Source organism: Hyposmocoma kahamanoa, unplaced genomic scaffold, assembly GCF_003589595.1.
Source record: "Hyposmocoma kahamanoa isolate Upper Pololo Valley unplaced genomic scaffold, ASM358959v1 239, whole genome shotgun sequence".
NCBI classification, from domain to species: domain Eukaryota; kingdom Metazoa; phylum Arthropoda; class Insecta; order Lepidoptera; family Cosmopterigidae; genus Hyposmocoma; species Hyposmocoma kahamanoa.
Window position 1 is genome coordinate 939,395 of NW_020653756.1, and position 12,396 is coordinate 951,790.

The 12,396-nt window shown below is 34.8% G+C and overlaps 3 protein-coding genes across 6 annotated transcripts; 2 read left to right on the forward strand and 1 right to left on the reverse strand.

Annotated features, from left to right (window-relative positions):
- Positions 1 to 815: 815 nt before the first annotated feature.
- On the forward strand, positions 816 to 2,300 carry LOC113228727 (gamma-butyrobetaine dioxygenase). The gene has a single exon (XM_026462088.1). The coding sequence runs from the start codon at positions 1,104 to 1,106 to the stop codon at positions 2,241 to 2,243; it is 1,140 nt and encodes a 379-aa protein (XP_026317873.1). The 5' UTR covers positions 816 to 1,103; the 3' UTR covers positions 2,244 to 2,300.
- A 442-nt stretch (positions 2,301 to 2,742) lies between these two features.
- Positions 2,743 to 3,660, reverse strand: LOC113228728 (mitotic spindle assembly checkpoint protein MAD2B). Its single transcript, XM_026462089.1, has one exon. The coding sequence runs from the start codon at positions 3,462 to 3,464 to the stop codon at positions 2,880 to 2,882; it is 585 nt and encodes a 194-aa protein (XP_026317874.1). The 5' UTR covers positions 3,465 to 3,660; the 3' UTR covers positions 2,743 to 2,879.
- A 1,154-nt stretch (positions 3,661 to 4,814) lies between these two features.
- Positions 4,815 to 12,382, forward strand: LOC113228739. 4 transcript variants are annotated; one of them, XM_026462104.1, is made up of 5 exons: positions 4,815 to 5,031; positions 5,264 to 5,325; positions 6,488 to 6,687; positions 7,571 to 7,706; positions 9,685 to 9,823. In XM_026462104.1, exons 1-4 carry the CDS (start codon positions 4,930 to 4,932, stop codon positions 7,681 to 7,683), a joined length of 477 nt encoding a protein of 158 aa, XP_026317889.1. In that variant the 5' UTR covers positions 4,815 to 4,929; the 3' UTR covers positions 7,684 to 7,706; positions 9,685 to 9,823. The 4 variants fall into 4 exon arrangements, with proteins under 4 accessions (XP_026317889.1, XP_026317890.1, XP_026317887.1 ...); XM_026462105.1 differs by having other exon boundaries at positions 7,571 to 7,711; positions 9,685 to 9,807; XM_026462102.1 differs by lacking the exon at positions 7,571 to 7,706 and having other exon boundaries at positions 9,685 to 12,382.
- The last annotated feature ends 14 nt before the right edge of the window (positions 12,383 to 12,396 follow it).

Consider the following 12,396-nt stretch of genomic DNA (forward strand, 5'->3'; position numbering starts at 1 on the left):
ATCCGGGTCGATATACAGGTTGTTCGTTTGTAAGTCAAAATTTTATACTGTCACTACGGATTTTTTTTTAATCCCTTTAGTTTTAGAGTTATTCCGCTAAAACGAATTTGGTACTTCTAATGCGCAAAATTCAACATCTCCTGTCGCATGTCACGCGAACTTCAGGCATATATTTGTTTCATTAATTTGGGCGGAGCCAACGTCAAAATTTTTTGGCATGAGAGCTCTTAATGGTTCTCGGGTTCTCAATTTTCCCCTGGTAGTCGCCGCTGGAGGAATGAATGAGATTGACATTCACAGTGTAGATTGCGACTAATTTTCCATGGACGTAGAACCATTCTTTGTTTTAAAGTATAGAATACGGTTTTTGCTTTAGAGTACCGACATTTCAGTAAAAGGTCCCCCCTGCACCCTGCACATTCGGTATTTAGCATAGATTTGACAATCGTTTCCCTACCGAAAGGCGCTGGTCTGTCCCATTGTTCTTTCTTCAGAGTTCTTTATACTTTTTCGCGCGCAAATATCTTTCTTTTTTTTCCACGGACCGAAATTCGAAATTTGGACTTCGTCACGATCTATAGAATTGTATTCTTAAGATAATTTCAAATTTCCAGCATATCGGTGGAGGAATTTCAAATTTCATATATCGTAGATTGATTGTGCAATTTGATTGGATACCAAGAAAGTGTCACTCGCTGCGCTTCGGCTATAAGAACTTCTATAGAGCTAAAATAGCTAGCTAAAACGTATAACAAGGTAAGCTACAGCAGAATACCAGTCTGTACAAAATTCCGCCACGTCATCCAGATCGCCGACCTTATTGTCTCATACCACTTTTGATTGCCCGTGCTTTTACTTGATTTGTAATTAGGCACCACTTATATACTATTGTAATATAAACAATTTTATTATTACCTATACTACCATGTTATTGTAATAACGAAATAACTAATGGTCTCATTTTGTGATAAAATTATCGCAATATCGCCTAACTTTTATCAATTCAGAAACATATTTATTGTGCTTGCGATCCAATACAATCCCTCAGTAACACTTTAAACTCACTCAGTGTAAGACGTGAAGTAAATTGTTACGCTGGAAAAATGGACAAATTGTTAACAGTAACTGTTGATGGGGAAGTTTTAAAGTTCCCTTTTGTCTGGCTACGAGATAATTGCCTGTGCGAGCAGTGTTTTCATCCAACAGCAAAAAGTAGAGTTTATTGGAGTGACTTACATCTCAAGATCAAACCCAAGGAGATTACTGAAGGTAAAGATTCAATACAAGTTACTTGGGAAGACGGGCACAAATCTAACTTTGAATACAATTGGTTAAAAATAAGAAACTTTACTCCAGAGAGCCAGAGGAAATATGATGAAGTAATTTACAAACCAACTAAAATAACTTGGCATGGTGAAGAGTTTAATGATATATGTAGTAAACATGACTATAACCAGATTGTGAAGACAGATGAAGCACTTTACAACTGGCTGTATAAGCTATCTGTATATGGTGTTGCTATAGTTAAAAATACACCAAATTCTGAAAACGCAATTGATGCAATTATAGACAGAGTTGCTTTTATTAAGAGAAGTCATTATGGAGTGAAATTCGTGGTACAGCACATTTCAAATACAAACAATCTAGCTTATTTGAGCAATAACTTGCAAATGCATACAGATTTACCGTATTATGAATATGGTCCTGGTATCAACATACTACATTGCTTTGTTCAAACTGTAAGCAAGGGTGGAGAAAATCTTCTGGTAGACGGTCATTACATAGCAAAATACATTAAAAAAAACCATCCAGAGGAATACAAACTATTGACTGAGGTTGACATAGAATGGAATGACATGGGTACTGAAGATGGACGTGAATTCTTCAAGCTGTACCGAGCTCCAATCATTACCTTGGACAAATACGGAGAAGTTCAAAGAATTAACTTCTCTGTTCCTCAAAGATCGAGTCATTTTCTCACTCCTATTGAAAATATCGAACCCTGGTACAGAGCTTATAGTTTGTTTCTCCAGTTATGCCATAAGTTTGCAGGAAAATTCAAAAGTGAGCAAGGAGATATTTTGGTGTTCGATAATATTAGACTTATACATAGTAGAAATGGATATGTGGACAATGAAAATAATGTACGGAAGTTAATTGGGGCTTATATAGACTGGGACGAGATTTATTGTAAATTGAGATGCCTTACTATGAAATTAGGGTATAATAAAGGCTTTAATTAATAGTGTAATGCTTTTCACAAGAAAATTACACCCTAGACATATTTGCATGTCTTATATCCATGGTTGTGGAAAGTAGCACACAAATTCTTACACAACTTAGTAGTTTATAGTGTGATTGCAAAATCTGGTCTGCTTCTAGGAAAGAACTTGGTGTAATACAGCAGTAATGTTTCCAATATACTTCGTTACTAAACTGCAGATTTAGTTGTCGTGATTTTACAACAAGCATCATAATAAGAAACAGACTTGGGAACAATACTTTATATTTTATTGTGTTGTATTAGGGAGGCACCACACTTATTGATGCAGAATTGCATTAAGCCAATGAGAAAAAGCTTGAGTCCATGAATTTAAGAGTGAAAAAGATGTGCATTTTGTATCCATTCATACTAATGCGAATCAACACAGGTTGGCAACGTATCTGCTCCCTGCGAATTTGCAACTACGACGGATGGTCCTCATAACGTCGAATGTTTGTGTGAACAGCTTATCGATAAGACAAGTAAAACACCATCGCATTGACTATTCCACATTAATAAGTTGGACAACTCCCTTATATTTACAGAATTACTTATTACAATATCTCTGGTTTAATTATATACAATAAATATTAAATACCTAATGTGTTAATAAATTTTATTTTATTTCTATGTATGTGTCCAGGTTATAATTTCTTATTGCTAACCTTCTTAAAGGTAGTATTTTATTTGTTTCCTCACTCCTGTCGTCCACCTCTACAAGGGGGAATTCTTCAAAATCCGGGTTTGAAGCCATTGCAACAGCAGTAGACTCGTTTGTATGAAGACTGATAGTAAAACTGCAGTCGTCCAGTGTATTAGTGTATTTTCTAGTCATTGATGCTAAACTGAGGCAAAAAGCACGTAGATTCTGCTCAGTTTGGATTAAGTATGCGTCAGTCGTATCCGTGAAATTTTCATTGATAGTTATATCAAAGATAAACTTTAAAATTGGTTCATGTTCACCATTAGTAACTGCAAACTCTATACGTGTCAACTGATTGTTGTTCAGACATTCTGCAATACTTTTAAGACATAAATTAATGTATTCATTCACTTCAGGATGTGTAGAGCGATAAACAACAACGTTGTACTTCTTTCTTATTTCAAATATGCTTGCTGGGTATATAGAAACGTAATATAGAATGTTGTGGAATGCAACCGACAGAAATTCTATTGTAATGTCCACAAAGCAAGGATCCATTAAGTACTAATAACATAACACAGTAAGAAAGCAACAAACAATAAAAATAAATTTTCACACGCACCAGCCGGCGCAACTGGCTGTTTCTCAACTCAACTCTAGTATTATTAAAAATGTCAAAATGCGCCTTTTTTGTGCAATTATGTGTCATTTACTTTTTGTACCCAAGAGCTTTGTGTAAAACTTTGCCCACCAAGAGACTCGGGAGAAGAATTAAAGTTAAAAATACGCTCGGATACTAACAAAGCAGTTTATTCGCACTTTACAATTTCGCAACAATTCTATAAGACGATATACAGCCGTTGGATAAAAATGTATTCGAAAAAGTGTCCGGATCGTATATTTTTTATTTTTATCTTGACTATGACATGCGTTCAAGAAATCAATTACACGTTATAGAAGCGACCACTTTTCGACTACAAAATCTAATGAAATTAAACATAAATTAAATCGTCTATATTACTACCATTAATACAATTTGCTTACATTTGTGCATCTAATTTGCGCTTAGAATCTGCCTTAGAGGATGGAAAACAATAAAAGAGTAAGTATGTAGTTTAAATAGTCTAAGGAATTTGCGCATTGGCTTTATTAAGCAAAAAGTACGCTGATAAAGAACCATCAGTCTTGAACAAGAAACAAATAACTCAACGCGGCGTATTCCAACTTTGAACAAATTAAAATTCTAATTGCCAAAACCCGTCACTTTTGTATGTATACATTAACATAAGTACGAACTACATACGCAAGCTGATTGCAGTATTTCACTATCTTTCTAATTTGTTTTAAAGTTTTTCTACATCACACAAGGACTTAATAAAAATCGTCTTACGTTAATTTTCAAAATAAATTCATAGGGTAGTTCACTAAGTAGTCTGTGGGTAGTTACACTATTTGTATGAATTTGTTTTAGTTTATGTATATGTATGTATTTTATTTTTTAATAAGATTATTACGTTTTAAGTTTAATACTTAAAATACTTTATTCAAATTCAAATTCAAATCTTTATTTCGGATAAAATATCGATATAGTGTTAGTCACAAATTACTTAAAAACTATGGTAATATAAATCTTCTAAACATTGCTCTTCCATTTTAATTATTTGCTGTAGTACTGTTACAGTTTCAGGCTGATGGTTCTGTGGCCAGTGCTTAATAAATAAATAATAATTAAAAATAATACATGTTCGTTTCATTGTTATCATTGTGTTGTGCTTAGAGGATGGAAAAAAAAATTCCATAGTCTAAGGTTTTGTCATTGTCAATGTCAATGTAAATTAAACAAAAACAAAACCATTTTCCATACGTAGTATCTCTTATTAGTTTGTGCATTTTCCATTCAAACTTGCCCTTCCAACCCCCGCTCCAACACAAATGATTTAATGCGCAAGGCACTATTATTGATTTCCTAGCGTTTTAGCCAAAGAGGTTTTAGCGTTAGCAGCGTTAAGATCTACACCTGAGAATGGCCCACAACTACTTAGTTGAGGAAATACAATTACGCGCTGAGGAAAGGTGGATTCTGGAAGCATTAAAAAACGTTAGAAACCAAAGAAATTGCCTTCATGTAAGTTTAAATTTAACTTTTTTCATGTTTTGCATTGATAATCGTATTTCCCGCTGTAATAATTGAGTTAAATAATTTTTTTTTCGCACATGCGCCATTGCTGTATCGTTTTATATTGATTGACGCAGATGCCTAAGAAGTGGAAGTAACGCGTTTACAACAATCAATCTTACCTATTAAAACGTTTTATTACCTAAAGATAGTCCTTCTGCAGTGCCTTTGCTTATTCCAGATTGAACGGCTACAATTGGAGAGCCTGAAAGTTAAGCTCGAGAAGTTGTTACGACAGCCAGGGTATGTGTAAAAGCTTACTTTATGAAATTTTGTACGAATCTAAAACATTGCATGTCAATTAAATGGCATTAATATAAGTTAAAATTTACCAACATACATAATTATATACCTACCTCTCTTACCAAATTCAAGCTAGCATCAGATTTAGTTGATAACAAAATCAAATAATCATTTATTCCATAGGTAACATTTTTACACTTGACTACTGCTCGTTCACTACGCTGACCTCCCTGAGAAGAACGAGCAAGAAAATCTAGGGATTGCTCTTTTCAAATAAACTTAAATGCTATGGAATAAAGTTTGAATCATAATTGTGTGGAATCTAGACTTGTTGTCTCTCCATACTTCTTTATCTAAAACATACTCTTCAATTTTGTAATGTCTTTTCAATTAAAATACTTTTAATGTAAGTTTTAAACTTAGGGAATGATAATCTTAATGTATTCTCCGGAATCTTGTTGTAAAAATGTATACAGTTCCCCATAAAAGAATCATTTACCTTAGTTAAACAAAATTGTGGTACCATGAGTTTGGACTTAGTTCTAAGGTTAATATTATGGATATCTTTATTCTTCATGAATTTATGTATATAAACAAAGGCTTTCAAGTAAATGATAAAATGAATATATACAACTAGGTATTTTTATATGTTATCACATGATAGCTGCATAATTTCAGCTTACATCCCTTTCCCCCATCCCATATCCGTACAGGATGCCCTGCATTTCTATGAGCACCTGGCCAGTCAATTTACTCCAGCTGTGCCTACAGTGCCAAACATTGTAGATAAGCTCCACCACTGGACAGGAATGGTATCAGTATGCTGGCTGACTAGAGCTTTGACAGGCTTGAACAAACACATGTCACATATAGGCAGCGAGAAAATAGAAAGTGTAGATTCTACTACGAGGCGGATGAAACTCCCGTGCATCTTCTCACCTAGTGTTGCCCTCTGATGGGCGTTATTCCTTGTTTTAGCCAGGAAAGTTCTTCAGTTCTTTAATGCTGTTGACCTGGGCTCCGAACTATAATTAGTGATGACCACAATAGATCAGTTGATAGTGGTGAATATAGCCACCCTAATCATAATACTCGAACTGTCATAAAGCAACAGTAAAAATAAGTAAAAACATTAACCACATATTTTAAAATATTTTCACAGAGACCCAATGGCCACTCGAGATCAGAGACCCATGACAGCTGAAGACCTGCAACGGCAACAGCAGCAGCAAGAAATCCCATCTGTTCCTGATATGGACGACCCACAAACTTCTGGAACCATTGCACCTGATATGTGCTTTGATGAACAGGAGTGTAACCAAGTAGACCTTGACTTGGATGTCCACCGACCTCCTGTGCTTGGTAAGTGATTCTATCTACAAAGATGCGAGAAGAAACATTACACACATATTATGTAGGTACAGTTAAGTGCCTCGAATATTACTACAATAAATACATATTCTAAAAGGTACCTACTCTTTCAGGGCTATTTGACGTTTTTAGCATAAACAACTTACTAATAACAACAGGGCAAATGGTCATTATCCTGTCCAAAAACAAATAAAGGCACTAAGACTACATTACACAATGTTTTATGTAATTTTAAAATGGCTGATAAATTATTTTTGACACTGAAATTTGGCGCTAGTGAGACTGAAATTTTCACTTAATCAGTGTGTATTGTATATTTTTAGTTAGAGTTTATAAACTGATGTTTAGTGGGTTGTTGGTTTTTGATGAAATAAAAATAGTGTTATATGAAAGGATCAACTTCATTGACTCTCTCGTAGGTCAAAATGATAATAATAATAATGAATAAATCATTAATTGTGGACACTTGGATCCATGGCGTTAGTTACAATATAACTTATTTAATTTTTTATTTAATAGAAAAAAATATGTACAGCTTCATTTTGGCTGATTGAGTTTCAGTAAGTCCATTGACAACTAAACCAAACATCCATAACAAACACAATTAAATGTGGCAACATTATTGATGTTAATAGCTGTCAGTTTGTTATTCCTAATAAAAAATGTGACCATTGAAGAAATTATTTCATTAAATCTTTTTTGTCAGCCATTTGTTATTGGAAATATAATATTATTATGTCAAGCTTTATTTTTTTGCATGGCTCAGTGTTGCTTTTATGTTATCTGTTCAGACAGCCCAAACTTGAATGTCATAGTAACGTTATGCACCAGGAAAGTATGGCCCAAAATTGAAGATTACTATACTTTCATTCAGATCAACTATTTCACGAGGAATACGAAGATTCTGAGGATGAGAGCGACGATGACGTCATCTTGGATATGGACCTTCTCATGAACACACCTAGGCGAAAGCGCGGGGCAGCCTAGGTCTTTTAGAGAATACATTTTATGTATGGTAACACTTTGGGCAATGTTCCATTCTTATTTTTCGAGTTTCCTACATGGATATGGGACGATATACTAAAACTTCATGCGCTTCGTAGTTAGTAACCCATTGAGAGCAAATAAAATGAGATAAAACTTCATTGGTGTATCATTTTTCAGTTAATTAATGTTAAACATTATGTTGCGCTTATTTATATACCATTTTTGCAATTCCATTGGTTCGGAGAATTCTCAATGGTTTATGGCAAATTCGATTCCCAGTAGAACACATTTACAAAGACAAAATGTTCCAGGTAGTGCAATCATTTCTTTAATTCGGTACCCTAGTCTTACAAAAGGCCTTACTCGCTAGCGTCTGTGTAAATATTTGTGTGGCAAATTCCCATCCTCAATATAAAGTGACTTAATTCGATAAACCACGTTTTTGGAAAATAAGTATAAAAAGAAAACGTTTCGTGCGTTTAAACGCTATAATATCGTTTTTCGAGTACAATTTCGTAAAAGGAAAATCTATTTCGTCCATTTCATCATCCGCCCATTTTATACGTCCCACAGTTGGGCACGGGTATCTTCTCATTCCCGACGCATTACACGTTTTCCGAGGGTTGTGAACCTTCTCCGACGTAGGTTTCATCACGCTGTTTTCCTTCACCGACAAGCTCATGGTAATTTTCAAATTAAACTTCGCATGTAAATCATTGTAAATTACGAAAAACTCAGAGGTGCTACCTCAGGACCCCTATTCAGAACTCCTCGATATTTTAACCGAATCCTTCGATTGGATATCGTTCTCGAATCGAAGGGCACTTTCCAAGCTATTCAGAACGTTCGGATACGATATCGTTAGACAACAGCGTTTACGGTGTTAGTCGGTGAAATAGATAAGAAAAAGAAAAATTCTTTTATATACATTTTCGAAACTTTGAAGGCCTCAAATATAGGAATGCATTAGTCTTGCATTGAAATAAATCAATAAAATTGGACAAAATCCAGCCTTTATTACTTGCTTTTGTAAACAATAGGACGTTCGGTAACGTTCATTGGATAACTGTTCTTGAATAACGTTTGTAGAATTTGATGGTCGAGAAGTTCGAGTAATCGTACGGGTGTGACGTTATTTCGGTTCGGTTTCGAATACGACATTTTGACGTTCGATTCGGGTGTTGTGAATAAAAATGCAAAAGAAATCGGTCGACAACTGAGTTATCGTAAGGTTCTGAATCGACCCCTTGATTCGAACTCACGGCCTCTGCTTCGAATCGAACGTCAAACTATCGTATTCGAAACCGAACCGGGATGACGTCACACTCGTACAATTACTCATACTTCTTGACCGGCAAATGCTACAAACGTTATTCAAAACACAGTTATCGTATGAAAGTTACCGAACGTCCTATTGTTTACAAAGCAAGAACGTAATATGATAATCTTATTATTTTAAATAAAGTCTGGATTTTGTTCAATTTTATTAATTTATTTTAATGCAAGACTAATGCATTCCTTATTTTAGGCCTTCATAGTGTTAAAAATGTATACAAAAGGATATTTTTTTTTATAATCTATATTCGCCGACTAACTTTATAAACGTTGTTGGATAACGATATCGTATCCGAATCGAACGTTATAACTCGAATGTTCTGAATGATCTGAATCGCGGTCCCGGTACAAATTGCAGTTCTTGTGTCCACTACGGGCCTGGTACAATTTGCAATACAAATACCTTACACAGGCCGTTGCTAGCAACTGCCAACAATGTAAACTCCTGTTAAAGGTTCAAGTCTTTAACTAGAAAATTGCTAGGGAACTTTACATATGCTATGAGAAGTCTTGTGTCTAGGAATCGTTGCTATTATATAACCATAGTAATTGTCAACTCATTTCACGTTTTTTCACCGTGGCAGTGTTATTCACTGATAGGCTAGTCAAAATGTTGCTCTATTTTTCAAGCTTCAAATCTAGAATCGATCTTATAATTCGTTACAGATGAAGAATATTTACAAGCTGGGCCGTATTATGAATCCGACGAAGACAGCGATGAAGATGACAGCGACCTACAGAATCAAAGTGTTTTCCAAGAAATGTTATCTTGGATGATGACTGAAGTACAGCAGCTGAGTGAAAGAAACAAGATCCGTTTACTTCAAACTTATTACGCTGATCCAAACTATGTAGTTGATGTCAGCGCTGGAATCGCAGAATTTGAGGATAGAGAGTTTTTCTCTTGCATCGTGTCGGATCTGATCCGGACGAGTAACCTTAATAGGATGCGTTTGCTAAAAGGACGTGGAAATAGCGCCAGGGCTTAAGACGAGGAAATTTTTATCTTCATACAGGAACATATGCTTCAGGGTGTCCCACGGCTATGAGACACAGAGGGAAAGTATTTTAAATACTGTTAACCGACGAAATGTAAAAAAAAAATTTCTGTATTTTTACGATGCCGATCGAAAGGTTCGAAAAACGATTTATTCCCATAGTATTAATTTTACTTTTAGGAAAATTAATTATAATACGTTTTATTGTCGATATTTGTACTTCAAGACCGGGCTCATAACAGTCTTGAGAACAGCCGAATCTCTTAATGATTGTTTTTTTTAACTGATTCCCGTGCCGGGCGAAATATTTGTATGGCCTACATTTATTGCTCTCGTCAGTTTGATTGTAATTTGTGGTTGTCTATGTGTGTATCCATGGCACCCGCGACACAGGGTTTCCCTAGTGCGGGGCTATGTTGAGTGTGTGTGTTATTATTAGAATTCTTCCTGGATCAATACACATCGCCTGTGATATCTCCAGACCTGACAGTATCTTATACGTGATGCGTGATATGCGATACGTGAAAGATTTAACAAACAAGAAGCAATTTAACAATGTGGACTTATAAACGGAATTGTGGGGTATTATTTCGAATATTAGACTAGAAGCGCTGCAGTTGTGCCACTGTCGCGCTTAGGTACTTATCAAAACGTTGAGAATTTACTTATAAGAAGATGGATCTCATTTTGAACATTTGATAAATTCATTGCAAACACCATAATATATAGTAGGCAGTTTCGAGTTTGTTCTTTTTAAAAAATTGTATAATTGAACGGTTATTCTATAGATGCGCCTTTCCCAAATACACAAATGAGGGCGAACTTTTGAAGTTTTTTGAATACTTACTTTTAAAAATAAAATAATGTATCCTTGAAGCAACTTACATCATCTACAACATTTGAAGTATTTTATCGCCTTGTCGCATAGCCGTTGGACGTCCTACATAGAGTCGGACATAGCTTTGAACTTGTTTTTTATTTTAACGTCGCAAATCTTAAGTAATATACTATATGTGAGCCATGGCAAAATCTTGTCTTAAGTAATAGATCCGTGGCAGCCTACCTTAGCATAGTAAGCTAAATCTGTGTTCGACTGTACATCACCTTATGTTTTTCATTCCCATATCACACCCAACCAATGATCTTATTTAATGGCTAAATTTATTTTTTCCAAAATATACCCTTCCCTTTGTTCTTTAATAAAACACAAAACGGCATAAAGAACTGCTGCAAATAAATGGCAACGCTTAAAAGAGCTTTTTTCCTGTGCTTGTATGTATCATCGATTCACCGTTAGCAGGCAGACGTCTATTGCTGAAGGTATACCTCTCTGATATTATGCAGTTCGCAACTAACGACTCCTAGTGGAGAGCCGTAATATATTGCAGTACACTACACTGCGGATCGTTAACTGTCATAAATCTACGCAGTGAGAACAACTTATGTACTCTTAGGACTTAAATTTAATATAATACAATAGTAACGTAAGACTACAGAAGTTTCACTGTTTTAGGAAAATTCATATTTTGAAACGGCTGTTATACCTCTCAAAATTCAACCTGTCATTCAATTCAGTTGTTTATTTATTTCATTTTAATATGAGGATGTTTCAACAGCGTTATTAATTATTTCGCTATTAACTTATCAACGTGTAGACATAATAATAGACTAAGGTATTTTTTAACTGTTAAAGTTTTTTATTTATTAATTTTTATCCGAGTTTTCGGCAAGGTACACCAAGCAAGACTGGAGTGGCATTTATCAAAACTGCATGTGGATACCGTCATTACCTACTCTTATTTATAATAATAATTGTTTGGGTTTATGCAGTTGTACGCAGCGTAACAAAGATACCGTCACATAGGCTCGGATCCAGCTGCCATTTGTACAGTAAATTGTAGGTTGTAGGTAATGTTCGTTGTATGTATGTCATTGAAAACACAGAGATGGGTTGAGAGAAAGACAAAATGAAATGAGAAAATTTTAAAATTAAACTTATAGAAAAGAAGACAGGAATGTTACATAGAGAGGCAAGAAAATAAAATGTATGAGAGTGTGGGGAAATGAGAAAATGAAAACGTGTGATAATGAAAAGAAGCATTTATTTTTTTACGTTTATGACTATTTTTTAGGAGTATGAGCATATAGTTATTACTTGTTAGTAAGTGTTTAATCAAATACAATTCAATCTATTAATTAGCCTTAGTAAGATTTTCATCGCACTCCAGATATGTCACACATTAGTTCGCGTAACCAGTTAGAAAGTAACTTTCAAACTAGTCACTTGTGCAAAACCTAAGAAGAGGGCAAACCAGTAAATTGTAATAGTATGTAAGGCTAGAAACAAACTAACGAATTCGCCTTATTAGTATTATGTTTG

What these genes read in the sequence shown, in the direction of transcription:
- LOC113228727 (XM_026462088.1), top strand. Translation starts at nt 1,104, where the DNA reads ATGGACAAATTGTTAACAGTAACTGTTGATGGGGAAGTTTTAAAGTTC.
- LOC113228728 (XM_026462089.1), bottom strand. Translation starts at nt 3,464, where the DNA reads ATGGATCCTTGCTTTGTGGACATTACAATAGAATTTCTGTCGGTTGCA.
- LOC113228739 (XM_026462102.1), top strand. Translation starts at nt 4,930, where the DNA reads ATGGCCCACAACTACTTAGTTGAGGAAATACAATTACGCGCTGAGGAA. An exon ending in AAGTTGTTACGACAGCCAGG is followed by an intron (nt 5,326 to 6,487) that starts GTATGTGTAAAA and finishes ATATTTTCACAG; the next exon opens with AGACCCAATGGCCACTCGAG. An exon ending in CCACCGACCTCCTGTGCTTG is followed by an intron (nt 6,688 to 9,684) that starts GTAAGTGATTCT and finishes AATTCGTTACAG; the next exon opens with ATGAAGAATATTTACAAGCT.